General features: G+C 50.3%; 7 protein-coding genes across 18 annotated transcripts; 3 read left to right on the top strand and 4 right to left on the bottom strand.

The window, feature by feature from the left end:
- Nucleotides 1-1,106: 1,106 nt before the first annotated feature.
- Nucleotides 1,107-4,712, bottom strand: PPTG_16075 (hypothetical protein; the record flags this gene model as incomplete). The annotated part of the gene is made up of 1 exon (XM_008913371.1): nucleotides 1,107-4,712. The coding sequence occupies one exon, from the start codon at nucleotides 4,710-4,712 to the stop codon at nucleotides 1,107-1,109; it is 3,606 nt and encodes a 1,201-aa protein (XP_008911619.1).
- A 464-nt stretch (nucleotides 4,713-5,176) lies between these two features.
- On the top strand, nucleotides 5,177-7,877 carry PPTG_16076 (hypothetical protein). Of its 5 annotated transcripts, XM_008913372.1 has the most exons (4): nucleotides 5,177-5,431; nucleotides 5,495-5,604; nucleotides 5,659-5,703; nucleotides 5,765-7,877. In XM_008913372.1, exons 1-4 carry the CDS (start codon nucleotides 5,196-5,198, stop codon nucleotides 6,922-6,924), a joined length of 1,551 nt encoding a protein of 516 aa, XP_008911620.1. In that variant the 5' UTR covers nucleotides 5,177-5,195; the 3' UTR covers nucleotides 6,925-7,877. The 5 variants fall into 5 exon arrangements, with proteins under 5 accessions (XP_008911620.1, XP_008911621.1, XP_008911624.1 ...); XM_008913373.1 differs by having other exon boundaries at nucleotides 5,177-5,604; XM_008913376.1 differs by having other exon boundaries at nucleotides 5,659-7,877.
- A 693-nt stretch (nucleotides 7,878-8,570) lies between these two features.
- PPTG_16077 (hypothetical protein) lies at nucleotides 8,571-10,421 on the bottom strand. The gene is made up of 3 exons (XM_008913377.1): nucleotides 10,279-10,421; nucleotides 9,544-10,180; nucleotides 8,571-9,469 (listed from the first exon to the last, which is right to left on the bottom strand). The coding sequence occupies exons 1-3, from the start codon at nucleotides 10,330-10,332 to the stop codon at nucleotides 8,667-8,669; spliced, it is 1,494 nt and encodes a 497-aa protein (XP_008911625.1). The 5' UTR covers nucleotides 10,333-10,421; the 3' UTR covers nucleotides 8,571-8,666.
- A 202-nt stretch (nucleotides 10,422-10,623) lies between these two features.
- PPTG_16078 (hypothetical protein) lies at nucleotides 10,624-15,579 on the bottom strand. Its single transcript, XM_008913378.1, has one exon. The coding sequence runs from the start codon at nucleotides 15,220-15,222 to the stop codon at nucleotides 10,789-10,791; it is 4,434 nt and encodes a 1,477-aa protein (XP_008911626.1). The 5' UTR covers nucleotides 15,223-15,579; the 3' UTR covers nucleotides 10,624-10,788.
- PPTG_16079 (hypothetical protein) lies at nucleotides 15,563-19,873 on the top strand. 7 transcript variants are annotated; one of them, XM_008913384.1, is made up of 7 exons: nucleotides 15,565-15,673; nucleotides 15,746-15,802; nucleotides 15,910-16,562; nucleotides 16,638-17,570; nucleotides 17,632-17,811; nucleotides 17,882-18,438; nucleotides 18,496-19,873. In XM_008913384.1, exons 3-6 carry the CDS (start codon nucleotides 16,413-16,415, stop codon nucleotides 17,954-17,956), a joined length of 1,338 nt encoding a protein of 445 aa, XP_008911632.1. In that variant the 5' UTR covers nucleotides 15,565-15,673; nucleotides 15,746-15,802; nucleotides 15,910-16,412; the 3' UTR covers nucleotides 17,957-18,438; nucleotides 18,496-19,873. The 7 variants fall into 7 exon arrangements, with proteins under 7 accessions (XP_008911628.1, XP_008911632.1, XP_008911631.1 ...); XM_008913383.1 differs by having other exon boundaries at nucleotides 15,746-15,871; nucleotides 15,954-16,562; nucleotides 18,496-19,868; XM_008913381.1 differs by having other exon boundaries at nucleotides 15,565-15,677; nucleotides 15,746-16,562.
- Nucleotides 17,142-21,244, bottom strand: PPTG_16080. 2 transcript variants are annotated; one of them, XM_008913386.1, is made up of 7 exons: nucleotides 21,077-21,244; nucleotides 20,035-21,024; nucleotides 19,645-19,963; nucleotides 19,435-19,570; nucleotides 18,491-19,349; nucleotides 18,278-18,421; nucleotides 17,142-18,207 (listed from the first exon to the last, which is right to left on the bottom strand). In XM_008913386.1, exons 1-7 carry the CDS (start codon nucleotides 21,239-21,241, stop codon nucleotides 18,052-18,054), a joined length of 2,769 nt encoding a protein of 922 aa, XP_008911634.1. In that variant the 5' UTR covers nucleotides 21,242-21,244; the 3' UTR covers nucleotides 17,142-18,051. The 2 variants fall into 2 exon arrangements, with proteins under 2 accessions (XP_008911634.1, XP_008911635.1); XM_008913387.1 differs by having other exon boundaries at nucleotides 20,035-21,244.
- Nucleotides 21,245-22,050: 806 nt separating this feature from the next.
- On the top strand, nucleotides 22,051-22,692 carry PPTG_16081 (hypothetical protein; the record flags this gene model as incomplete). The annotated part of the gene is made up of 3 exons (XM_008913388.1): nucleotides 22,051-22,088; nucleotides 22,273-22,532; nucleotides 22,595-22,692. The coding sequence occupies 3 exons, from the start codon at nucleotides 22,051-22,053 to the stop codon at nucleotides 22,690-22,692; spliced, it is 396 nt and encodes a 131-aa protein (XP_008911636.1).
- Between the last annotated feature and the right edge of the window lie 389 nt (nucleotides 22,693-23,081).

Raw genomic sequence — 23,081 nt, forward strand, 5'->3', positions numbered from 1 at the left:
TAACATAGTTCCAAAATCTCGTCGTGACGTATGTTGATTGGCTCGGGGATGGCATTCAGACGAAAAAAACCCATTAAAATTTTAATGGCTTTTTTTCGTCTGAATGCCATCCAAGCCTATATTATTACGACCCAACATGTTTTTTTTTTGAGTTGGATCCGAATAACCCAAATAAACCGTACCGTTGGATGTCATTCAGACGAAAAAAAAAACCATTTAAATATTAATGGTTTTTTTTTTTTTCAAAGTTCGTTCGAGTGCTGCCAAAGAGTGAGTGTCATCGAGGACAGCAAGGGCGAACGCTCGACAAATGTTGTCAACACGCAAGGGCTGCGAAAATCAGCCGGATATCCGCCGATGACTTCAACCGCCTCTATGACAGGCTGGTTGTGCGGCGCACCAGCAAAAATAAGCGTGCGAGGAGGCAAGTGACCACTGTAGTGTCGGTTAATTCAGCTGAAGATGCCAAGGCGTTGCAACAAGCATCCGAAGCTGCGAGACTGGAAAAGACCAGGCACCAAGAGCAACTGGAATGCGACGCAAAAATCGCTAGCACAGTGAAACGACTTCGCTTCGCTAGGAACCTGCGCGGCCTCGCGCGGTTGACGCACTGTAATCCTCATCAGCTCGCTTTCCAACTCGTAGACGCGACTGAAGAGGAACAGCGTCAGATCCTATTAGTCGTGAAGTAGTAAAAGGCTCAGAGACGACGGCATGAAGAACGCACTTCGGAGGTGGAGCGGAGCATGATACTGGAAAGAATTGTTGCCAGGTGTGTTTCATTCTGTGCTGCAGCTACCACACTGTTGAATTGTATGTTGATGTGTGAACTGTGATGTACATGTAGGTTATTTCTTCGTCGCGCTGTTGGCTTTCGTCCTGACGCAGCTACAACACTAGAGGGAAAACCCCGCTTGATTGATGAACTGTTGTTCTTCTCGTATCCAAACCCCGACATTGTTATCCAGAATCGGGTACGCGGAGATAGGAAATGTTGTACCTACTCCACAAATAAAACTCGCGACCAAGGGAACAGTTGAAGACATGGTACATAATTTAATGTATTTGTGAAAATTCAACTAGGGCCTAACCTTGGACTCACCCAGTCATGTTGTACTCGTGATAGAGCTTCGACTCATGAGTAACCGAGTCTCTGTTGCCCCAGCGTATCCGTCTTTGGAGAAGGCAAAACCATGATATCCCTTCTGTAGTGTCGTCCTGTGCTGCTGGGTTCGGCCGTTGGTTGGAATGATGGAGCCACTTTTCTTGGCGGCCCTTTTCGTATGGGGAAGCCGAGCCGGTACTGCCACTGACGCGTTACTATTGTCATTCCATTGCAAAAGTTTGCGGTCAAGGTTGAATTTTGTGACCTCCTTCGCGAGATGCCAGTACTCCGGGAAGAACGTCGATTTGATGCCGTTAAGTAAATGTGCATACGAGAGTGCAGCCACCGGAACAAACAGATAAATTAACCAGAACGATGGAAGCACAAACGCTTGTTCCAGCATGAATTCCCACGTGAGATCCGAGAGGAAGTAAATGTGACTGCATACCAAGGCGACCAGGAGCCACATCAACACTGATCCAATGTAGAGAACGTAGTTGAAGAAATGGAAACTATTCTGGAACATGAACAACTTCGAGTTGGCGATAGATACAACAAGGGTGAAGACCAGGAAGCCTTCCAACCACATCGTCGGGCTTGCACCAGCATAACCCGCGCTTTGCAAGCTGTGAAGCGTGATGAACGTGATGATGACACTTTCCACAATTGCACCCACGACCCATAGCGTAAAAACACGAGTGTTGATGTCTTCATCACGAGGTCCTGTAAAATAAAGTTTTGGAAACGTCATGGCCACATCATCGCTGACATCTTGATCCAAGATCGAGAGTGCAACGATAGGGATCGCAGTAAGACAAATGTTGTACAGCTGGGTACCGCTCTCCAGGAAGAACTTCTGCCCGGAGAATCCACACAAAAGAGTGTACCAGTACTGAGCTGCGGTGAAGAGAATGTTCTTATAAAAAATGTACAGCACCAGCTGAGCCATGCGTCGGTAGTTCCAGCGACCGTGTACAAGCAGCAGACGCTGTAAAAAGCGAAACTGTGCAATTGCGTAGTCACTCGAGTTCACTGCCTGCATACCTTCCTGACCTGAAATACCGACACCAATGTGGGCTTCTTGGATCATTGATACGTCGTTGGCTCCATCTCCGATAGCGAGAGTTCGAACACCAGGTACATATTCCTTGATCAGAGCAACCATTTCAGCTTTCTGAGCTGGTGACACTCGGCACGCGATAACAGCTTTGCAGTACTGAGAGAACTCGGCCAAAAGTGGACGACATGATCCACGGAGAGCGTACATGAGAGTCTCACCATCAATGACTAGAGCCAACTCCCGCAGTTCACCTCTGGTACTCGGCGGTGAAGCAAAGTAGACCGTGACATCACCACTACGAACTCCAATTTCATCTCTCAGAGTGCTTTCGAGTATCTCTGCGGTCGGCGCATTCTTTGAATTGATGATAAAGAGCTTCATATCGTTGGTAACAAGTTGACAAGCAAAGCCGATGTTGATGGCAGTCTCCTCTTTGTCGCCTGTGAGCACCCAAATTTTGATTCCAGCAGACGCTAAATTGGCGATCGTGTCAGGGACTCCTGATTGCAGCTTGTCTTCGATAGCAGTCGCTCCTAGCAGCTCCAAGTCGCACTCGATCTCATTCATACAAGCGTCAATCTCGTTCGGGAGGTCCTTTTTGCGCTTGTCGATTTCATTTAGGTTGTTTTGGGCGTCATGGAAGCGTGTTGCCCACTCCGCATAATATGAAGGATCAATTTCACGAACAGCAATCGTAAGTGTGCGAAGTCCATCTTCAGCGTACTGGTCGATATGCCGCCGGGTGATCTCCTGAAGCTGAGAAGAAGTCGATTCTTCCTCATTGTCCTTCTCGAGAAGGCCATAAATGATCACATCAGCGCCTTTCGAGTACAAAAAGATCCGGCCGTTCGGGTGGCGAATAATGGTGCTCATGCGCTTTCGAGTGCTGTTGAATTCCAGCACGTCCAGCATCTCGTATTTTTGAACAGTTCCGTGGACTTTGACATGAGCTACACCAGGAGATCGATTCACAAATTCGTATCCAAAGAAGCCTGCACCTGCAACCAGAGCTTGCTCATCAGGAGAAGAAGCCGAAAGCGTGATTTCTGACGAATTCTCATGACGTTCCGGAATGACGGTATGGCACACCGCCAGGTGCGTGAAGAACGCATCGATGCGTCCTTGCTGAACTGATCCCGAGTTGCCTTTCATATCGTTAAACAACTCTGGACCGTCGAAGTTCACATACGGCACCTTGGGTCCTTTTGATTGAGTAGTCATGTCTGGAAGAGGTTTGCCAGCACGTCGGAGAGCTGCTAACCCAATTTCCGTAGTTCCGTTGCCGTAGGAAACGCCACCAATTGAACATTTTCGGAATTCCATAACGTTGCAAGTGAGAGTACCAGTTTTATCCGAGAAAATGTACGAAATCTGCCCAAGCTCCTCATTTAGCGACATAGAGCGAACTAGTGTCGGCGTGTCCGTGTCAGGATGGTAAATGTTGATGTCCCATTGGATAAACTGAGCTTGGAGATATTTAACCATACTCATGGAGACAGCTAGCGAAATGGGAACAAACTGGTACATGAGTAACAAGTAGTAGAACCACATGATGATCCAGTCCACGACGACGCTGTTTTCTGACGCGGTCAGCTGGAGGTACCACAAGGAGTCATGGTTTGTCTTCCATGTCACCGCTCCTGTAGCACCAACCGCACTGAAGATGACCAAAATCGCCAGCAACACGACCGTGTACTGGTTAATAGACCGGTCCATTGAGCTCATTTTTGATGGAGGGGCAGAGTTACTCATCATGATCTTCGTATCCTTGCCGGTGTTGAAGACCACACCGTGCACCCAGTCGGTGTTGCGAATGATACATCCACGTAGGATAATACTTTCATACGGAATGGAAGCCTTTTCCTTTCCCTCGAGCTCGAGTACACCTTGAAAACTGTTGATGGCATTGTTCGGGTGCTCACACCGAATGGCACCTTTCATTCTTAGCAAATTGTCAACTGAGCCCATGTCTGCAAGTGTGCATTCCATGGCAGATCGGACTTTCATATTGGTTTCTCCATCCAACGACTTCGTTTCAACGTAGCAAATACCACACGGTGACTGGTTCGGAATTTCACTCACCGCCAGCACGAGCATGTCGGCCGGTACCAGTCCACGGTTGGTAACTTTGATAATGTCGCCAACCACGACGTCAGCCCACGTGACCTCTTTAAATGTATTAGTTTCGCGATCAAGCACGAGGGTTGGACTTGCATTGGCAATATTGTCGGCTTGATGACGCTTGTGGTCTTCGAGTATAGCGAACACGGCATCAACCGTGATGATGAAAACTAGTGGAGGTAACGTCGAAGGATTTCCATTCGTGTTACTGATCTCAGGGATGCATTGCAGGATGCAGATGACGAGGAAGTAGAGATTGGAGAGTTTACGAAAGCTCTCAAATAGGAACTTTGGTAAGAAACTCGCGATGGTGTATTTGGACGTAACGATGAAGTTATTGCAGTAGCCGGCTTCGATGTTGCGGTGTGCGTCATTAAGATAGACCACACGGAAGTCCCCGGCATGCCCTGCCGTTCCTTCACCCATGGCACAGCCACAACCAGAGAGACAAGCAGGAAATAAGGAGGAAGAGCCGAGTGCTGCTGCGATCGGCAGAGTGAGGTCGCACGATGCAAAATAACGGTCCACCACTTTGAATAGACCAGGACGAGCACGGTGCGATGTGAAGCAAGGAGTTTCGCGACAAGAAAACCAACTATTTTTACGGTGGAGCGTCTAGCTAAAAGCGATGGAGTTGCTGTCCGTCGACTTCATGGCTGTAATGGTTCTCGAAGCAACTTGTACAGTACAACAACTAGCGCTTTTGTTATTAATACTACCCAGTATCTAAAGCGACAGGGGTCTGTTCTCACCTCTCCGTTGTTGAAATGATTTGCATACAAAGTTTGTGCCGAAGTTGCCTTTCACTTAACTTGTCGAACTCAACAAGGTGCAGAATGATGGTCTGCTTCAAGTGCGGATATCTTCTTTCCGTCTCACTTTCGAATTTGCCAGCCCAGATACACGTCGATGAAGACACAGCGCACTCACCGGCGCAAACTGAGCTTCGCCTCCTCGAAAGATGCCGCCCCGGTAGCGACCGTCAAGGTCGAGTGTGCCCCCGAGCGGCCTATAAAGCGACGCAAGCGCCAGTCATACCGTCGTTTTGTCAGTCCGGTGCCGATACGACTCGAAAACAGCCTCCCTGCAGCCATGTGGGGCAACATTCAAGAGCAATTCGCAGCAGCCAAGAGCCTGGGGGACATGTACGTCTAACGATACTGCCGTAGAAGGAGATACAGCTGACGTGGAGCCGTGATGCCAACCAGAACGCGCATTGTGTTGCAGTTCTTCACAGCGCACGAGAGCCTCCAGGGCTCTTCGACCGGACCTGTGTTTCCCATCTTCGTTCCGTCCAGTGGGATCTACAAGATGAAGGGTAGGACGTGCACATTTCGTCCTGGTGATATTTGACCTGATGATCGCTACGTAGTGCCGAGAAAGAGACGCATCTACGACGTACTGCACGTGCTGGAAGGTATAGTTTCTGTGGGTTTCTAGGAAGAGGAACGAGGGTATGAGAACGTTTACGACTACAGGGATTGGAGTCATCAAGCGGGTTCGCTACGACGATAGACGCCGGACAAACGGAGGCTACTTCTTGTACTATGGGAAAGCTGCGGTGGTGCAATATCTGGCGGAGATGAAGAGCAACTCGGCTCAAGTGATGGCAAACTTCCGAAAATCTCGTCGATCTAAGCGGACCAGCATTGTGGAAGAAGACAGTGCTCTTATGAGAGTTTTCGAGGACCAGGCGGCAGCTGGCAAGTGGCCGTGCTTGGTGAATATGACAGTCTGCTTCCTGGGCTTGCTGTTTCAGCAAGACTGTCAATATGAGGTGGGATTACCCACCTTAAGTGCCCGTCTCGGTGAAGCAAAGAAGTTTATTGGTACTTTGCTGTCGAACTCGTCCACAGAGGCTCCTTACCGTGACGTGCACCGCCGGGTGTACGATGTGGTGTCCGTGCTGGTGAGCTGCAATATGATATCGACGTCATCCGCACCTTCTTCCGAGCCTATGGACAAAGGTTTGCGAAAGTTCATCCGATTCAACTACGACATTTTCACGGACCCACGGATCCTGTTTGCCGCATCTGACTCCGTGGAGCAGTGGGTCGGCGAGACGAGCGATGAATCGATGTTTGGTGATATGGTGACCAGCTTGTGTGACCTTAAGAGCCCGAAGCCGGAGGTTCTAGATGACCGCATGGCTTCTACTCCGCTGACTTACTGGCAAAGTCTGCACAAAGGAACATCTTTGACTGGCTCGACAGTATTTTCACCGGTGACCATTCTACAGTCCGAACTGCTTCCGTACAACGAAGGCAAGGAAGTGGGTTTACAGCGCGGCTCAAGCTCACCGGGAACCGTCGCGAGATGTCGACCAGAGGAAGCAGCACGTGTTCAAGATTTCTTTTCTCCTCTGGGAAGGTTGCCGAAAGAGAACAATGACTGGTGTGTCGAGTCACTGAAGCAACTCGGACTGTACGATGCTCTTCCTGCCGATGACAAAATCGATTGGGAGCTGAACAAGCAGTTGAAGGAAAACTATCGTGAGATGTGGGGCTGCCAGTACCCAGGAACAGCTTCAGTCGAGTTGCAACCGGTTGACAGAATGAAGGTGAGGGTGGTAGATCTCGAGTGCTATGAAGTACTGGATGGTGACGTAATTGGGAACACCGCCAATTTCTTTTGCTGATCACGCCGCTGTGGTCGGAGCTTGATTTTGGCGACTGCGTAACTTCACAACACACTTTTGCAAGTCGGTTATATTGTTTGCACTGCGTTCACTTGCAACTGCATCGCTACAGCACTCCACAAATGAAGTTGGATTAAGCAAAACTCGACCGTCGAACTGCCAAGAGGATTCAGACTCCCAGCCAACGCTTTTTGATTGTGTCGTGGCCCACGTTAACCTTGGTAACATCAGCTTCCGAATCAAGCGAGATTACAGTGGTCTCAGGTCCGAATCTCGTCCTAGGAACCGTAACGAGTTGCAACGGTGTCGACCAAGTCGGTGCAACATGTTCAGTCCGCAGATTGCAGTTTTCTTTTTCATGAACCACTTTGCTGCGCTCAGTTACAGGCGCGCCGGTTTTCGAGCTGATACTGGCCATGCCAGCGCATGGCATGGCATGGCAGTATCTGCAAACTTTGTGATTAAGGGATAACGAAGACTTCAGATTGCTCTGCACCATAGACTATGGTCCATAGTCAGTTAGTCAGTTGCTTAGTCTAGCGCCGCCAACCGTCTCACGCTCTCTTCTCAAGGTGAACTTGGCCGTTATTTCTGGTCGCTGGGAGGTAGCTGCACTAGCGCCGCGCTGCTGCTGGAGATCGCATTGCGCGGCATGTATCTGCTCCTTGATCAGATCCAGTTGCGCTTGGGTGGCCCTCTGTTCTACTCGCTCTGTTCTCTAGCTGATCTCGGAGCTCGATGTTTTCGGCTTGTGCTGGCTCTAGCTGATGCTTCACGGTGGAGAACTCGATTAGCAAGTGGCGAACCATTAGGTTTGAACGTTTTGGTGCGTTGGTCCAAGTCAGTGTTGTAGCTCACTTCCTTCAACGGGCATCAACTCCAATAATGTCAACAAATAATGTTACTGTATCACTTCAACTTGGACGATAAAAAAGGCAACAGAATTACATGCAAGTAAAAAAATGCTTTGCTTCTACGAGTATTGACTTAACGCTGTTGCCAATTTATTGGAGAGCTGGACTCACTGCTCATGAGGACCGTAAACGTGCTGACGTAGCTTGGCGCTTGTTCTCATCGCATCATTCCGTAGGTAGCGCTTATAAATCCTTGCAGAGACTTTATCGTACTTCATCCAGTACCCACAGGTCAAAAATCGCTTGGTTTTGATGCCCGGACGCGAGAATCGAACGGTCGCCTTTGGTGGCCTGCGAATAACTTATTTCGGTACGACTCGAGCATTCTGCACCAAGCCACATCTCGAGCCTTTCATAGGGAGACTCCATTCTCTTTTCTAGGAAATACATATCAAGCTCTGTGCCCTTGAGTAAATGCGTGTGTGTCCCGTTTCTCTTTTCCTGGCAAGCAGCTTCACACCTGCGACTCCCGCGGCTTGCTCCCACTCGCAAGTGCCTCACCGTGTGAGGCCCACGGTCTTGTACACAACCACACTCCGGTGATACGATGGTGCGTGTCGTGTCCAAGCTGGTGTATATGGGATGTTTCAGGAGTGTAGTGCGCCAAACAGGGTGTAGGCAACAATCAGCGAGAGCACGGAGCAGCACTTCCTACTTAAATGGACGCACTGCATGCAAATAAATGCATCGATAAAGTCTCATCCACGTTAATGCTGACAAAGTTTTTGCGGCTTATAGATGAAGCAAAGACAACTGTCGACGGAACTTCATTCTCGTTTTCTACGAGTTGACTTTTATATGTTCGGCGGGGTTAATATACCGGAACTTTTAAATCCATAAGCCGCTGCTGCTCAACGGAATATCCGTGACACCAGAGCAACTCAAGAAGCCACTCGAAACACTATCACCATCGTCATCTTCCCAGTCATCCTCCTCCCAGTTCTCTTCCTCCTCCTTCTCACTATCGCTATCATCTTCATCTTCCGTGTCCAAGCCGCTGGCTCTTCGTACGATTTTCACAGCCTGCTTCTCTGCGGCATGGGATTCCAGAATCAACGACTCGGCACGATTGCGTGCTAATGCCGCTGCAAGCTGACTCGCAACGAACGCCGGCACATCGTTTGCATCCAGAGTCAACGTTTCCAAATGAAAGTTGACGTCCAAAGCGTCTAGTAGTGCCTGGGCTCCCACCTTCGTGACCCGGTTGTGAATCAGTTCCAGAGATTTGAGTGCGCAGTTGCAACGAATGGCCTGAGCGAGCGCTGTAGCGCCACGATCCGTTATCAAGTTGCTTCTCAAACACAGACGCCTCAACGAGTCGTGTCCGTACAGTGCTTGTGCCAATGCTTCAGCTCCTCGATCACCGATGTTGTTGCCGTACAGATCCAGATACTCCAGAGTCGTGTTGTTACACAGCATTTTCGAGAGAGCGACAGCTCCATCGTCTCCGATAGCATGATCCCGGATAATAAGCTTCCGAACAGTGTGGTTGGTCGACAGAGAGCGTGCCACAAGAGCGCATCCTTCAGCTTGTAGCCGTTTATTGCGCTTCGCGAGGGTGGAGAAGTCCAGCTCGCTGACATCACCATCGTTGAGATGGATTCGCTGCAAGATCGAGCCCAGCGTCGGGCCTGTGCGCAAGACATAAACAGCATAATGAGTCAACACCTTTATCACAATCAACAAAGGGATAGCCTCCACTGACCTTGCACCCGTGAAATGTACTTGGACTGCGGCATCTTCTCCGGCGAATAACTTGATCGATTTTCTTTGCTCACACGACGGGATAGTGGTGGCTTGCCAACACAATTGGTCTTACTTTCAGAGGATGATACGCTGAATATGGAGCTCACGGACGATGATGTTCCAGTTGTGCTTGTTGACGACGGAGCTTGCTCCGCTTCCGACTTCTGGAATTCGTCAACGCTTTCTGAGCTAGCAGATTGATTGCACTCTGGGTTATCGTCTGCACTTGCATCGTTGACAGTGGGTACTGGATTCAACTCGTGCTCGTGCTGGTCCTCATTCTTCTCTTTGCCGTCGCCAGCAGCTTCGGTCTCCGTCTCCTGGTTGCAACTCTCGCTTTGCGCCACCGATAAAGATCCACAATCAGCGCTGCTGCGCTTGTCATCACAGCCACGATCAATCTCCTTGACGGTAGCACCGGGGTCCTCCATTTCCGGGTCAAGCTCTAGATTTTGAATCCGTGGTGCGACCTCGACGGAACTGGCGGGATTCCCATTCTCTGGCTGTGCATCGTGGCTGACTTTAGCCTGAGCAACGGACTTGGATCGAAATATCAAGCGCCTGGGTCGGTCTCCCAGCAATTGGCGCCAATAGCGCTACGGTCGACAATTTAAAAAAAGCACCGGTCAACGTCACGCAGGACAAGAATAAGATGCTAAAGTCCAAAACTCAGATGAAAACCGAGAATACAAACCTCGAGGTGGACCTTGGCACGACGGAGATTGATGTCGGGCATCAGTAATGCCATCTACGCCGACTTATCGGCAGTGCTGCTTGCTCCTGACCACTCCGTTTCGAAAAACTCGAACCTTCGCTCTCTAACAAGGCAAAGCACGCACGGAACTCCGATGGGGATGCTGGCTGAAACCACACAAAGCCTTCATGTCCCCAGTAACTCACAAGAGAGAGAAACGGCTTCCATCTGTATGATGGACAGCACTGCGCATCAGCGTGAGCACAGCCCGAATGTCCTCTCCCGCGGTAGTTGAGAAGGAATATGACAGAGATGTCAAGACGAAAACAAGATGCAACAACAAAAGTAAAACTACTCAACGTCTTCACATGTTGAAAGAGAAAACTGTTCTGGTCTTTCGATACAGATATACGCCTTGGGGGCGTTTACTTAAAACTGTTCTTGTCACCTGGCTGCGGCCTTGACTTTATGCTCAACTCGCAGCGAGGGATACATGTCGTCACGCCATTTTTACCTCTTGCGGCTCTTGTTGATCTCGAGAATGATGGCTTGCAACTCGATGCACTGCTCACGCATCAGTTCCAGATCGTATTTCAGGTTGCGGTTCTCGATCTTAAGCATCGAGTTCTCATCCTCCAACGAGATGCCGCTCGAGCTCGAAGTACTGCCACTACCGCTACGCGGCTTCATGAAACTCTTGGCACGCGCCGACAGTTCATTCAGACGCTTCACGCTGCCACGACGACCGGAGTGAGCCACCTTGAACGACTCCATCCTGTCCGCAATTGACCGGCCGCGTCCAGCACGGATCGAAGCCGGATCGTCGCCAAAGCCCTCGTCGGCATCCGAGTCGTCAATGTCGTCAATCTCATCCACCCACTGACCACCGTTGTTGTAGTCCTCGTATTCAGGCTCAACGGGGATAGATTTGTACCTCTTCCAACCACGCTGAATCTTGATGATCGCACGACGCTGGAAGTGATACTCCTTAAAGTCCAATGACATGCGAGCATATGACTGCAGTACAATAGCAGCACGGATCTTGTTGCGCAGACGGCGACGTTCCAAGAAGCCCAAGACGATACGCTGAATAGTACGTGCTTCGTAGTACATGAAGTCGGACTTCATGGCCTCCAGCTCTTCCATGACACCGTTCTTGAAGTAGATCAGCGTCTTACCCATCTGGTATTCCAGCGGGGATTTCCGACCGATCGATGTCATGAAAACGCTGCACGTACGACGGACATCCTTGCTGTGCATGGACGGCGGGAACATGATGGCGTATCGCGTAGCGAGTTCCTTCGGGGTTAGACGACTTGGGTAACCAGAGCGAGTAATACGAATGGCTTCGATCACACCGGCCGATCGCAACTGCTCCACGATCATGCGCTTGTTGAACTCCGTCGGACTCTTGTTCGGGTTGGGCTTAATGCAACGCACGTAGTGAGTGTTGGTGGTCTTGATGTTGTCCATCAATTGCGCCAGCGACGTCTTGAACTGCGAGCCTAGACTCTTCGGGGCCTTCTTGCCACGTCCACTGCCACCTTCCGTGGTCGCCTCAGCGTCTTCGAAAAGCTCCGGAAGCAGCGAAAGACTGCTGAGCTGGATCAAGTCAAGCAGATCCTTCTGCAATGTATCGCGGTGTTTCTCCATGAATCCCACCGTCTCGTACGTGACGGAACCAGCGTAGTGGTTGATGATGAACTGCGTACGCTTCACCTTGGGAAAGTCAATACTCTCGTTCACACCGCCACCCTTCTTCGTCTGATGGTTCGTGCGGATCTTGTTGACCAGAGCCTCTTCTGTGTCACGGGGCTGACGAAGGTGGTCGTTCATTAATGCAATGATACCCATCTTACCTTCGATCACCTCCACGATACCTTGGTTGTCCTGGTACTGGATGTGATCCCACTGCAAACCTTCACGGATGTACTCGTCCTCCACAGTCTTGAAGACGTCAGTAGTGAATTTCTGCTGCAGCTTCTCATTCGCGTAGTTAATACAGAACTGCTCGAAGCCATTGTGAACAAAGTCCTCAAAACCAAAGATATCCAGCACACCAATCTGGCCCTTGATGCGGCTCTCGTCCGTGCTGATAGCAGCGTTGATCTTTACCACCATCCAGTCGAACATCTTCGAGTAAATAGTCTTAGCCAACGCGTCACGGTTCTCCGCTGCTTCCACAGGAGCCAGCGGCACCGTCACACTGTCGTTGCGAGTAATGACCGTGCGGTTGCACAGTGCTTCCTCGATTCTCGTGGTGGGAAGACCAAACATCTTGGCAACCTGTGACAGCGCCGAACCACTAGAAATGCGCGACCCGTTCTCCCCACTCTTGTCGAACATGACCTCACCCAGCAGCAGTACACCAGCCAGGATCTTGAACAGCGTCTTTTGCGCCTTGTCGTCCAGTCCAATGATGGACAGCGACTTCTGCGTGCCTGCAAACCACTTCGCGTCGTCCAGACCAGGGATCTGCATTTCCGCGAGGGAACCAGCGTATTGGTATTGGCATTCAGGGTCCAGACCAAACTCCTTGCGCTCACGGCTAGGCAGACCCGCCAAAAGCTGGTAGAAAATGTGGTAGTTGCGCTCACCCTCGGCGATCGACACCACACGCGACTTCTCCAGCAAGTACGTCTCGCACTTGGCACCGATGAGTTTTCCTCGGCCGTCGAACTGCAGCTGCGTGAACTTACCGAACCGCGAACTGTTGTCATTCCGTGTCGTCTTGGCATTACCGAAAGATTCGAGAAGCGGGTTCACGTCAATAACCTTCGCGATAGTCTTGTCCTTGCGGCCACCAGCCACACTGGCCAAGTGGTTCATGACAATCTTGGTCGTTTCAGTCTTACCGGCACCAGACTCACCACTGACCAGGATACTCTGGTTCATTTCGTTAGTCTTCATGTGCTTGTAGGCAGCTGTAGACGTCGAGTACACGTGCGGAGGCAGCGAGTCACGTGGCTTCTTCAAGTACTGCTCGTGAAGATGATCACCATAGAGGTTATCAATCCACTTGTACGGGTTGACAGCGATCACAATGTCGTTGGTGTACGTGTAGGGCTTGGAGGCGGCGAAACGCTGCTTCAAGTTGAACAGAATTGAAGGCTCGTTTAAGTATCGTAGCAAACGCATATCCTCCACGCCCTCCGGGTTATCGTGGAGAATAGCAACGGGTAGCGACTCCACTTCGGTGGCTGTCGGTCCAGCAACTGCGCGAATGACGTCTGGGTTCTTGAGATCCACAACACGCTGCTCCGAGTCTCCTGAGTCCAAGAACGCTGTGATCGTCACTTCTTTTCGGCGATCGTTGTAGTCCACAATCTCGGAGAGTAGCCACACTTCCTCCTTGTCAGGAATATAGCACTGCACACCTGGCACGATCAGATTCTGCTTGTTGCTGGCACCTGCAGCCTGTTGACGGAGCTGTTCCTCCTTAATTTCTAGCTGCTCGTGCATGAACGCCTTGCGCTTCTTCTCCAAGCTGAAATTGTTGCGTCGACGCTTAGGAGGCACCCAGTACGTCTGACGCTTACGAACGTAGTTGCCGCGACCTGTGGAACGCTCAATCATGTGGCGCGGCTTGAACGGTGTCGGGGCTGCAGGAGTAGGTGCATTAAATGCTGTCTTGGAAGCTGATCGGCCACCAGCCGGAGCGTTCTTCAACGGGTTAAAGGCACCAAACGCCGGCTTTGGCGGCGCAGCCGCAGATGTTGTCGCAATTGACGGCACCGAGTTCGTTGACGCCAGGAAAGCAGCCAGCTTGCTCTGTGATCGGGGTTTCGTCGAGGAAGCAGGTGACGCGGACGGTTGCTGCTTCATGAAGTCGTTAAGCTTGTTGCCACCTCCAGTGTTGACGGTTGGCTTCGAGGGAGCAGGGGCAGACTTGTCAGGCTTCGGACTACTGTTGCCCTGAGTGAAGACAGCCTTGCGCTGCGCGAACTGGTCGCTTGACGTGCCACGTCCTCGGACAGGAGCAGACTTGGGTGGGGAAGGTGGCTTATTACCTGCAGACCCGGTGTACGGGCCCGTCGTCTCGACAGCAGGCGGGTTGGACTTCATGAAGGCTGCGAACTTGTTACGGGCGTCACCGCCAGTCGGTTGGGACTTGGGGGGCTGCTTGGGCGACGCTGGTCTCCTCACAGTCGGCTGGGGCTTTGGTGCCGGCGGCTTCCTCGCGGCATTGGCCTTCTTGGGCGGACCTGATGGACGCTCAACGTGCGTCAACGGGGAGCCGTGTGACGCCGGCACTTGGTTCAAGAAGGCGTTCAAACGGTTGGCATTGGCACCTCCGCTGTTGCTCCTTGTGTCCTTCGGAGGTGGCTCCACAGGCGTCGAAGGCGGGGAGTTTGAAGGAGACACTATTCCCGCTCCAACTTGCGGTGACATTGGTGGAGGCGTCGAAGGGGGCGTTCTCTCGGGGGATTTGTCCACCACCTTCTTGCTCGACTTCTTTTTTCTTGATAAAAACCCGCCTTTCATGAAATTCGTGAGTTTGTTGTTACTGTTCGTCTTCTTGACAGGTGACGTGCCCTGCGAGCTGCCTGTGGACGTCATGGACTCTGCATCTGATACTGGATCCTCTTCGTACTCGCCCGTGTAGCCGATAGTGCCGAATCTGTCGAACAAGATGGAGAGCGTCTCAAGCACGGTAGTAAAGTCGGCGCCGGCGTCCAGTAGATCGTCAGGCTGGAAGATTTCGCCCTCGTTTAGACCCTGCTTCTTGCACCATTCGAGGAAGAGACGAATATTGGCTTTCGAGTGGAAAACCGTGTTGAGCTTGTTCACTTTGAGATTGGCCGTCGGGTCCACACCATTAGCGAGCAGACACAGTAACTGGCCGTCGCGAAGCATAACCGACAGGTGCTCGCCATGATCGTTGGCCGTGGCTGTGACGCTACAGATCCACTCCTGCAGCTCCTCTGTGCGGCGCACCGTCATGCTGAAAAAGAGACCGACTCTCGACTAGATTGCGTCTGTTGTCTAGCTGGAGCCCGTGGGAGAATAAGACGAAGAGGGAAGAGCCTCGCTGGTCTCCTTTGGCCTCTCGTAGTAGAGCGCAAGTTCGCGATATGAGCGGCTTCGGGACAGTGCACGCCTCTCGACACGCGACGACGAGATTTTCCGCACTACCAACACGACTCGACGCTGCACGACTTGCTCCACTTGGCGCTGGACCTAACGGAAACTGACTCCTGCAAATTGCTGCCAATCGCGAGTTGCCTTTTTGGCAGAGAAACCTTCCCCTTCTGTACTCTTTTACCACTTACAAAATCCTACTTACAGGGCCTCGCCAGCTGTTGGGAAAGACTCTGAGACCAACGAGAAGGCGACAACCTGCTGCTGAGCACGGTGAAGATGCCGAGACATACACTCACGTCGCTAAATATCCGTAGGTTGGAAGCGAGTTTGAAGCCAAATACGATGAAGTACCCGTGAAGCTAACCTGCTAGTTGCTGGATAGCGCACGTTTCGAATGGATATTTGATGCCGTTCACGGAGCCGTTATGGGGGAGGAATGGTAACAACACAAGATGTTGGCAAACTGCCGCAACTTTGTGCCTCAAAAGTGCTGGCATTCGTTACTAAGGTAACTAACCCTTGCTCACATTGACATTGACTGCAAAGCCTATCGGGCTAACAGGATGGCATGACTCTTCCATCCGCGGAAGTGGAAATCTCCGGTCAGTAAACAGCAACTCGACTTGCCACAGGATTTCATCGTTGCCATCGCCACAAACTTTGTGCTTTGTGACAAAGCACCAGCTAATATTGCCAATCAGAGCGAACCCACGTCTAGTCTGCTATCTCTGATCCTATCCGGAGGCAATCGACATCACAAGCCAGAAATTGGCAATTGAATTTGTGAACGCAATTTGCCTTAGGCAACTGCCTCACATAAGCACCAAAATGGTGGTCTGACACCGAGAAGCCAGACTCATCAAATACTTCAGAAGTACCAGGAAACTTGAGTCAAGTCAAAGTCGATATTTTCCACTGCAACTGCTGCAAACGTAACATGGCTACACCGAAAACGATTCAGCTTTATCGTCAGCCAATCAAACGCCGTCTTGAAGTTGGTTCGACAGAAGATCGTCTGGTTTGGGTAATTGTTTATTGAGAGAAGAACGATGCGACTCCTGCGGCTAGTGCTCAGCTTCGCGGTGCTGCTGTCCACGACCAAAGCCAGCATCTTCGCGGGATACACCGTGGGTCGACAATTCCAGTACATCGGCAAGTTCTGCTTCTCCTGGACGTCTACACTCGACGACATCGCGGGGGTACGACTAAAACCTAAAGCGAAATATCCAAATCCTTCTAACCTTAACATTCATCCTTTCTAACGTTGCTACCAGCGCATTGCGGGCGAGATCGAGACGGACGTGGATGGACTCCAGGTCGCCATCTACGACGACGAAGCGCTCTTCTGGAACTTCGTCATGACCGACATCTCCTGCGACTGCTATTGCAAGGTCTCTGCCCAACACACCAAAGGCGTCTTTAACGTGACTGCCACCAATAGTCACCACGTAACTCCGTTCACCTTCAACGTGGACATCCGCGAGCATCTACGACCAAGGTTCTGGTATGTAGCGCTCGCACGTTGTGTACCGGGAGGGGACCAGTACAAACCCTCCTTCACAGAGATCACAGAGACCAACTTTCGCAAATACTACTTCTCCTCATGGTTTAAAATCCACATGACGCAGGGAGATGGGAGTGAGCTTCCCGTGCAACAACAAGGGCTGCCAGCCATCTACGCAGTCATGGCGGCGGTGGCAGGAGCTGCAGCAGCGGCACAACTTGTGGCAGTGCGGCGCATGAGACAAAGCGAGTCATTCCACCCGATCATGCGGATTTTGACGCTAGTGGTGCTGTTTTTCTTCCTGTGCAACGCGCTGCTATTCATTCACTTTACTACGTACGAGTTCAACGGTCTGGGGGTACCGTTTTTCAAGTACGCGGCTAGGATCACAGACGTATTTGTCCGCGTGGGCACCTTATTACTGGCCATGGTGATCGCAAAAGGGTGGACAATCAACAGCGTCACACTGGATGGCCAGATCAAGCTTTCGTGTGTTATTCTAGCCATTCTCGTGCTGTATTTGTCCATGGCGATGTGGTATCTCGTGTGGCTCGACCCAGCGTCGACGTTGTACATTTACGACTCGTGGCCGGGACTTGGCATTTGCTTGTTGCAAGTGTGCGTGCTAGGTTGGTTCGTCAACACCATTCTAGAGACGCGCTCCTACGAGAAAGCCTCGACAAAGCGGTATTTTTTCCTCAGAGTAAGTACTGGAAGTGATACTTGTTATCGGACGAATCCTGTACTTACTCCGCGATTTTCAGATGTGCTGCCTGTTTTCGGTGTATTTCGTAGCCCTGCCTATTATCGTGCTCGTTGCTTCCTTCTTGTCGCCGTGGGTGCGTGAGAAGACCGTGGCTGCCATGACGACCTCAGTGCACTGCTTTATCTACTTGTCTCTCATTTACACGCTGTGGCCGACTAGAGCACCACGCTACTTTGAGGTACGGAAACAACTGCATTTGTTGGTGGGACTGGCAGGATCGCTAAGTTTCATTGGTGTCGAACATGTAGCGCCTCTATTCCGTGTCGTCTCCATCCGAGAAAGCGTCGTTGCGTGACCAGCATCTCCCGACCGAAGAACTTTAAACCGCTCTCACTGGTAGTGATGCTCTCCAATTTGACGTAGCTAATAGTTGTTTTTTTTTTTCGTTCCAGTCGATTCAAAACACATTGACGCAGTTCTACATGATGGTCCTGTTGAGATGCATTCTTGTCTTCCAGTACAGTGTGAGCGTTTGAGTCTCCAGGTGCGCCAGCTGTGAGAGTGCACGGAGAACTTCGTCGGTGCAACAAGCCGAGTTTGGGTCTTCTATACTTCTGATTTTCAAAGTCAAATCCTGTGAAACAAACCAACACACACGAAATTAGCAAGACCGAAACAGCAGTCTGATAAAGCGGCAAACAAACCTCCAGGAGATTATCAAGATCCGCTATAGGCTCCAATATTTCGCTGACATCCAGCGCTAGCTCATCAGAGCGGTCTTCTTCGTTGATTCCTGTAGGGCTTCCATCGTTCCAGTTATTGATCGTCTCCAGAACCAGGGCTCGCATCTGCGCGATATGACAGTGTAAGTATTCCTAGAAAATGAGAGATGAGTTACAGTAATGACGAATACTTACCGCAGAGAGATCGGCCACGTCGGAACATTGAATAGTGAGGTCAACTGATCGTTGTTGGTCTTCTGAAGGAGTGAAACGAAGGAGTATGAGGCTTCCGGAAAAGGCTCGTAGTACCGTCCAGAGCTTCCCATGCTGTGTTCGGCAGCTACGACGCAATCGTGGAACCTCAGCAGAGGGTATCTCCAGGAGCTGACGCAGGAACGATACCATCCTCTCGAGGCGGAGTTTTTCAAAATTCTCATCTTCATCCTCGTCATCCTCGTCGTCTTCGGTGGCAAAGAATGAAGGGATGGCTATAACAAATCGGGACGGAGGAGTTAACGCCAGAGGTGCAGCGTCAGAAGGCGAAATTTTTGACCATAACGCTGCGAACGATGGATTCCTATGAGCATGGTCAGTGAGTGCAGCCCACCACTGCACACCACTCCAGAGAACAGACGAAGACGATTTTCCCTCTTTGGTTGCTCTACCGACTGGCATGAACGGCTCGTGGCTTTGGCGGAATGCAGCGTGAATGGCAACTTGGCTGGTTGGAATCTCTTCCTCGATGGGCCGACTCAGCTGTGCGAATAGGAATCTTTTGTCTTGAAGCAGCGGAATTGCGAACGACAATGGATCATCCTGAGCAATAATACTCGCACCAATATGGCTGGTATTGGACCGTTCATTTTCTGGATATCCATTTCGTGAAGGGCAAAATACCATCGAACACGAGACCCACAAACTTCCCTGGTCTTGCTGTGTGAGTGTATCTGGATCGAGGATAATGCTCTGTTCTCCGCGCGCTGTTATATCGTTCAGCGGAAAGGAACAAGTCGTGATTGAACGTTGATGAGTACGCACGTACAGACACAACCACCTATGCCCGCAAAAACATGGATTGAGTGCCAAGATTCTTAATGAATGTTCATGTGAATGAATGATGCACAACAGCAGCCACGTACCAGTCGTCAAGTGAGATAATAGCTTCGGGATTCACGAAACCAAAGGAGCAAACCAGTTGTATCGCCTGTCGATCTGAAAAGATCCCAGTCATTGTCATCGAGGCATTCAAGTTGCACTTGACCACAGACTCCACACCTGCAAGGAGACACAGCAACAATTACCAGTTGAGACGCACAGATGCTGCTGATATCATGACCGATAACACGAACCTGTAGTTTCGACAAGCCGAAGTGTTTCCAAAGCAGAGTGCAATGTCTTGAGCTGGAAGTCCATTTGCTTCGATTTAGTGCGCAGATTAGTTGACTCGGAGGAAATTTCAGCGATTCGATGCAAAAGATTGCGAACCCGAGACTCACTCCCTAGTTCGGATGACTTTCCACATTTATGGTTTTGTTGTTGTCCAGATAATGGTAGTACACTTGTTACCATCGTGTGAAGAGCTGTGTTATTGATTGTTGTGATCCGCCCTGACGCAAACAGAATTGACAAACCACCTTCACTGCCATGAGTTGCTAAGCGGATGATACCCTAAATCTCACGCATACCTCGTCAACTCGGATTTCAACTCAACGAGCAAAGGGAAGGTGGATGACACGTACCAGTTGAAGGGGTAGCTTTTCAGTAGAAACATTTGAGCCATCACTGAGGCTAGTAGGCGCGTTTGAATCTATGGATTGAGCTTGAGATAGTAAATCGGTGCTTCGACACACAAACGCTGACCCAGTCGAGCAAAAGGCAAACACTGCCAAACGATATACAAATACCAACGACTGTACTGCGCACCCAAGCTCCAGCTTCTTCACTGAACCAGAAAGGGCTTCCACCGAGCAACTTTTCTTCACTTCAACAATCCTGATCCTGCCTCGAGCACCCAGCACTAGCAGTGCATCAAACACTTGAGATGTCGCTGTTGCACCATTTCCTTCCGAGGATGTAGTTGCAGACGACGAGAACGGGACGATCATCTGAACCGGCTCACCCAGCCGAAGCAACATACCACTGCGAATTACGGACGCCTTGATACCACCTCTTTTCTTATTTGGATAATGCACCAATGAAAAACGTACATAGCCATCCAAATCTCCCTGTAGAATAGCGGTCACACCCCAGTCGGTCGCCACGTCCGGAAACAAACGCCTCAAAAGTCCACAATGATTCGCCATCTGATCATTCAAACAAAGTGTGCAAGTAGACTGTTCTCCTTCGAGCTCGCCCAGCTCCAGCGATTGATGACGCTGCAACTTCGACCCGGAGCTCCCGTAAGTGCTCACGATCAGCGTGGTCGGTGTCACCAAGCTCCTCATCAGCGTCAGCGATGACAACCCGGGTCCAGCAGGAATGTGACTCACGGATTGCACTCCAGGCAGTTGACAGAACCATTGGACCGATTTGTCATCATTCTCACAGGACGAGCGTTCCAGCAGCAACTCACGTGTCACCCCAAGCTGCAGATGACCAGGCAACGTCACGACCCACACATTTCCGTCTGCAGTGGATACCAGGAGCTTGTGACGAGCTTCACCGTGTTCAGAATGATGGCCGCCATAGTCTGCGACGTCCGTGATTGGCACATTGGACCTGATCACACACTGAAAGAGGATTATAGACTTGCTTTAAGGATCACTGTTGCGATTCACTTACCCGCAATAGATTGGCAGCCAGGAAATGCAGCAGCGTTGGGCGGATTTTCACGACGATGCATGCGCACGGAGGTGCATTGTCTGTTGTGTCATTATTGGTGCGTAGAGTTAACAGGAGCGGCAAGCAGTCAGCCACACGGGCCAATTGTGTCGACGAGCTCGCCATTCCAATTTTTTTATAACTAGCTGGGCAACATCACTGGCAAGAATTTTTTTTTCAGAAAAAAGTGCTTTATGACGTTTTCAGATTTTTTTTGAATTCCATTCCGATTCATGTCCTTAAAGCCAGGAGCATTCAGACGAAAAAAACATTAAAAATTAAATGTTTTTTTTTCGTCTGAATGCTATTCCGGCCAATCAGATCTCCCATGGCAGTCAACCAACACAACTTAAATGGGAATGGAAAAATATTTCGAGAGATCTGAATGCCATCCAACGGCAAGCGACGTGATGTTTCAGGGACGATAATCGCCCAAAACTATGTACTATACACAATTTTGGGCGCCCTGGCCAATGATTGTAAAAAACTATTTCGGTTATTTCCGATATAAAATAGAAATATTTTTTTGTTATCTTTTATGCGATAACCTGTTTATACAATATGGTTGAAGTACTGCTTCATATCGATTAATAGCCCCTACTGAAGCCCTATGATGGAGGGCATTTGGTGGATAAAGTGATAGCGTCTCTTGCTCTTTCGCGGATGCAGACGGGATCGCTAGACGCTGCTCGACGCTGCCGCCGCTCTTCTTTAAGTATTGCAGCACGCACAGCCACCGCGACGCTCACATTGATGTACTGGTCGTCACTATATAGAGATCGTGCCTTGTAATAGAGGTGGTTCAAGTCATACAAATCTGGAGTTGATAGATGCAGCTGTTTCAGGTACACATACCACATAAAAAGAAAAAAATATTTATATAGTTTTTTGACCATCCCTGCCCACGCGTCTCTTTGCCGTAAGATCGACTCGCCATGGTCAAGACAAAGTCAACGACTTCCATTGGAGGCAAGTAGCGAACGACCAAAGGTAAAAAAAAATAGACCTGTAACGATACGCACCGCTACCCTCATAAGAAACAAAGTCTGATTAAACGGACGTTCTTGACTATCATGTATTTAGCGCGTAGCGTAGCGGACAGCCACGTCACATCAAATACAACAGGTATGTGTATTACTTGATTCTGTTATTACCAGGGAGTTGTGTTTCTTTAGTGCTCTATACGTCATCGACCCCTTGGCGATTCTCGCGTCCAAGGCTGTTACATTCAAAATCGAGTACAAAGTTTTCTATGAGGACGCGCAGGGCTCCATCGAGCAGAAAACTCCCACGCACATATCCAGCGAGCTCAAGACCTCGACAGAAGCATCAAACGTCAATGCTACTACAAGCACAGAAACGAGATTGCAACAGGACTGCTGTGCTCGGGACGTGAAGGCAGCGAAATGTCTTCGCTGTAAGTAAAATATTATGACATAAGAGTGACTATATCTAACAATTAAGAGTTGCTTATCACAGTTAAGCACCTCAAGGCGCTGCACGTGCTCCAAGCTGCACATGCCCGCAGCTTTAAGAAAAGCGAGAGTCGCAGATGTGGTGTAGCGATTTCCGAATAATCGCTGAAGTGGCTACATTCAAGTTGCTCAAGCCACGAACGCTCAAGAAAGGACAACGAGGTGCAAGAAAAGCAAACTTCAGTGTAGGTGACTTCGTTCTTCACTCACGAGTGGACCAGAAACACCAGAACAAGATGTTGGTGACATGGAACGAACCGTTCCAAATCGCGAGAGCAGACATGTATTCGTTTGCAGTCAAACACCTTGTCATGGGTGCAGAGTCGGACGTGCATGCGTCTCGGCTAAAGTACTATGCTGACGAGGACTTCGAGGTGACTGAGGAGGTTATCGAGCATGTTGCATCTCAAGGGATTGTACTGGCGGTTGCTGAGCTTAAGGAACACAGGTGGTGCGCGCCAGCTGTGAGAGTGCACGGAGAACTTCGTCGG

Source organism: Phytophthora parasitica (assembly GCF_000247585.1).
Source record: "Phytophthora parasitica INRA-310 unplaced genomic scaffold supercont2.53, whole genome shotgun sequence".
NCBI classification, from domain to species: Eukaryota; Oomycota; class Peronosporomycetes; order Peronosporales; family Peronosporaceae; genus Phytophthora; species Phytophthora nicotianae.

What these genes read in the sequence shown, in the direction of transcription:
- PPTG_16080 (XM_008913386.1), bottom strand. Translation starts at nt 21,241, where the DNA reads ATGGCGAGCTCGTCGACACAATTGGCCCGTGTGGCTGACTGCTTGCCG. An exon ending in AAAAGCTACCCCTTCAACTG is followed by an intron (nt 19,964 to 20,034) that starts GTACGTGTCATC and finishes CGTGAGATTTAG; the next exon opens with GGTATCATCCGCTTAGCAAC. An exon ending in TCGGCTTGTCGAAACTACAG is followed by an intron (nt 19,571 to 19,644) that starts GTTCGTGTTATC and finishes GTCTCCTTGCAG; the next exon opens with GTGTGGAGTCTGTGGTCAAG.
- PPTG_16079 (XM_008913379.1), top strand. Translation starts at nt 16,413, where the DNA reads ATGCGACTCCTGCGGCTAGTGCTCAGCTTCGCGGTGCTGCTGTCCACG. An exon ending in CACTCGACGACATCGCGGGG is followed by an intron (nt 16,563 to 16,637) that starts GTACGACTAAAA and finishes CGTTGCTACCAG; the next exon opens with CGCATTGCGGGCGAGATCGA. An exon ending in AGCGGTATTTTTTCCTCAGA is followed by an intron (nt 17,571 to 17,631) that starts GTAAGTACTGGA and finishes CGCGATTTTCAG; the next exon opens with ATGTGCTGCCTGTTTTCGGT.
- PPTG_16077 (XM_008913377.1), bottom strand. Translation starts at nt 10,332, where the DNA reads ATGGCATTACTGATGCCCGACATCAATCTCCGTCGTGCCAAGGTCCAC. An exon ending in GTGCCAAGGTCCACCTCGAG is followed by an intron (nt 10,181 to 10,278) that starts GTTTGTATTCTC and finishes TGTCGACCGTAG; the next exon opens with CGCTATTGGCGCCAATTGCT. An exon ending in GTACATTTCACGGGTGCAAG is followed by an intron (nt 9,470 to 9,543) that starts GTCAGTGGAGGC and finishes TCTTGCGCACAG; the next exon opens with GCCCGACGCTGGGCTCGATC.
- PPTG_16078 (XM_008913378.1), bottom strand. Translation starts at nt 15,222, where the DNA reads ATGACGGTGCGCCGCACAGAGGAGCTGCAGGAGTGGATCTGTAGCGTC.
- PPTG_16076 (XM_008913372.1), top strand. Translation starts at nt 5,196, where the DNA reads ATGAAGACACAGCGCACTCACCGGCGCAAACTGAGCTTCGCCTCCTCG. An exon ending in TGGGATCTACAAGATGAAGG is followed by an intron (nt 5,605 to 5,658) that starts GTAGGACGTGCA and finishes ATCGCTACGTAG; the next exon opens with TGCCGAGAAAGAGACGCATC. An exon ending in CGTACTGCACGTGCTGGAAG is followed by an intron (nt 5,704 to 5,764) that starts GTATAGTTTCTG and finishes TTACGACTACAG; the next exon opens with GGATTGGAGTCATCAAGCGG.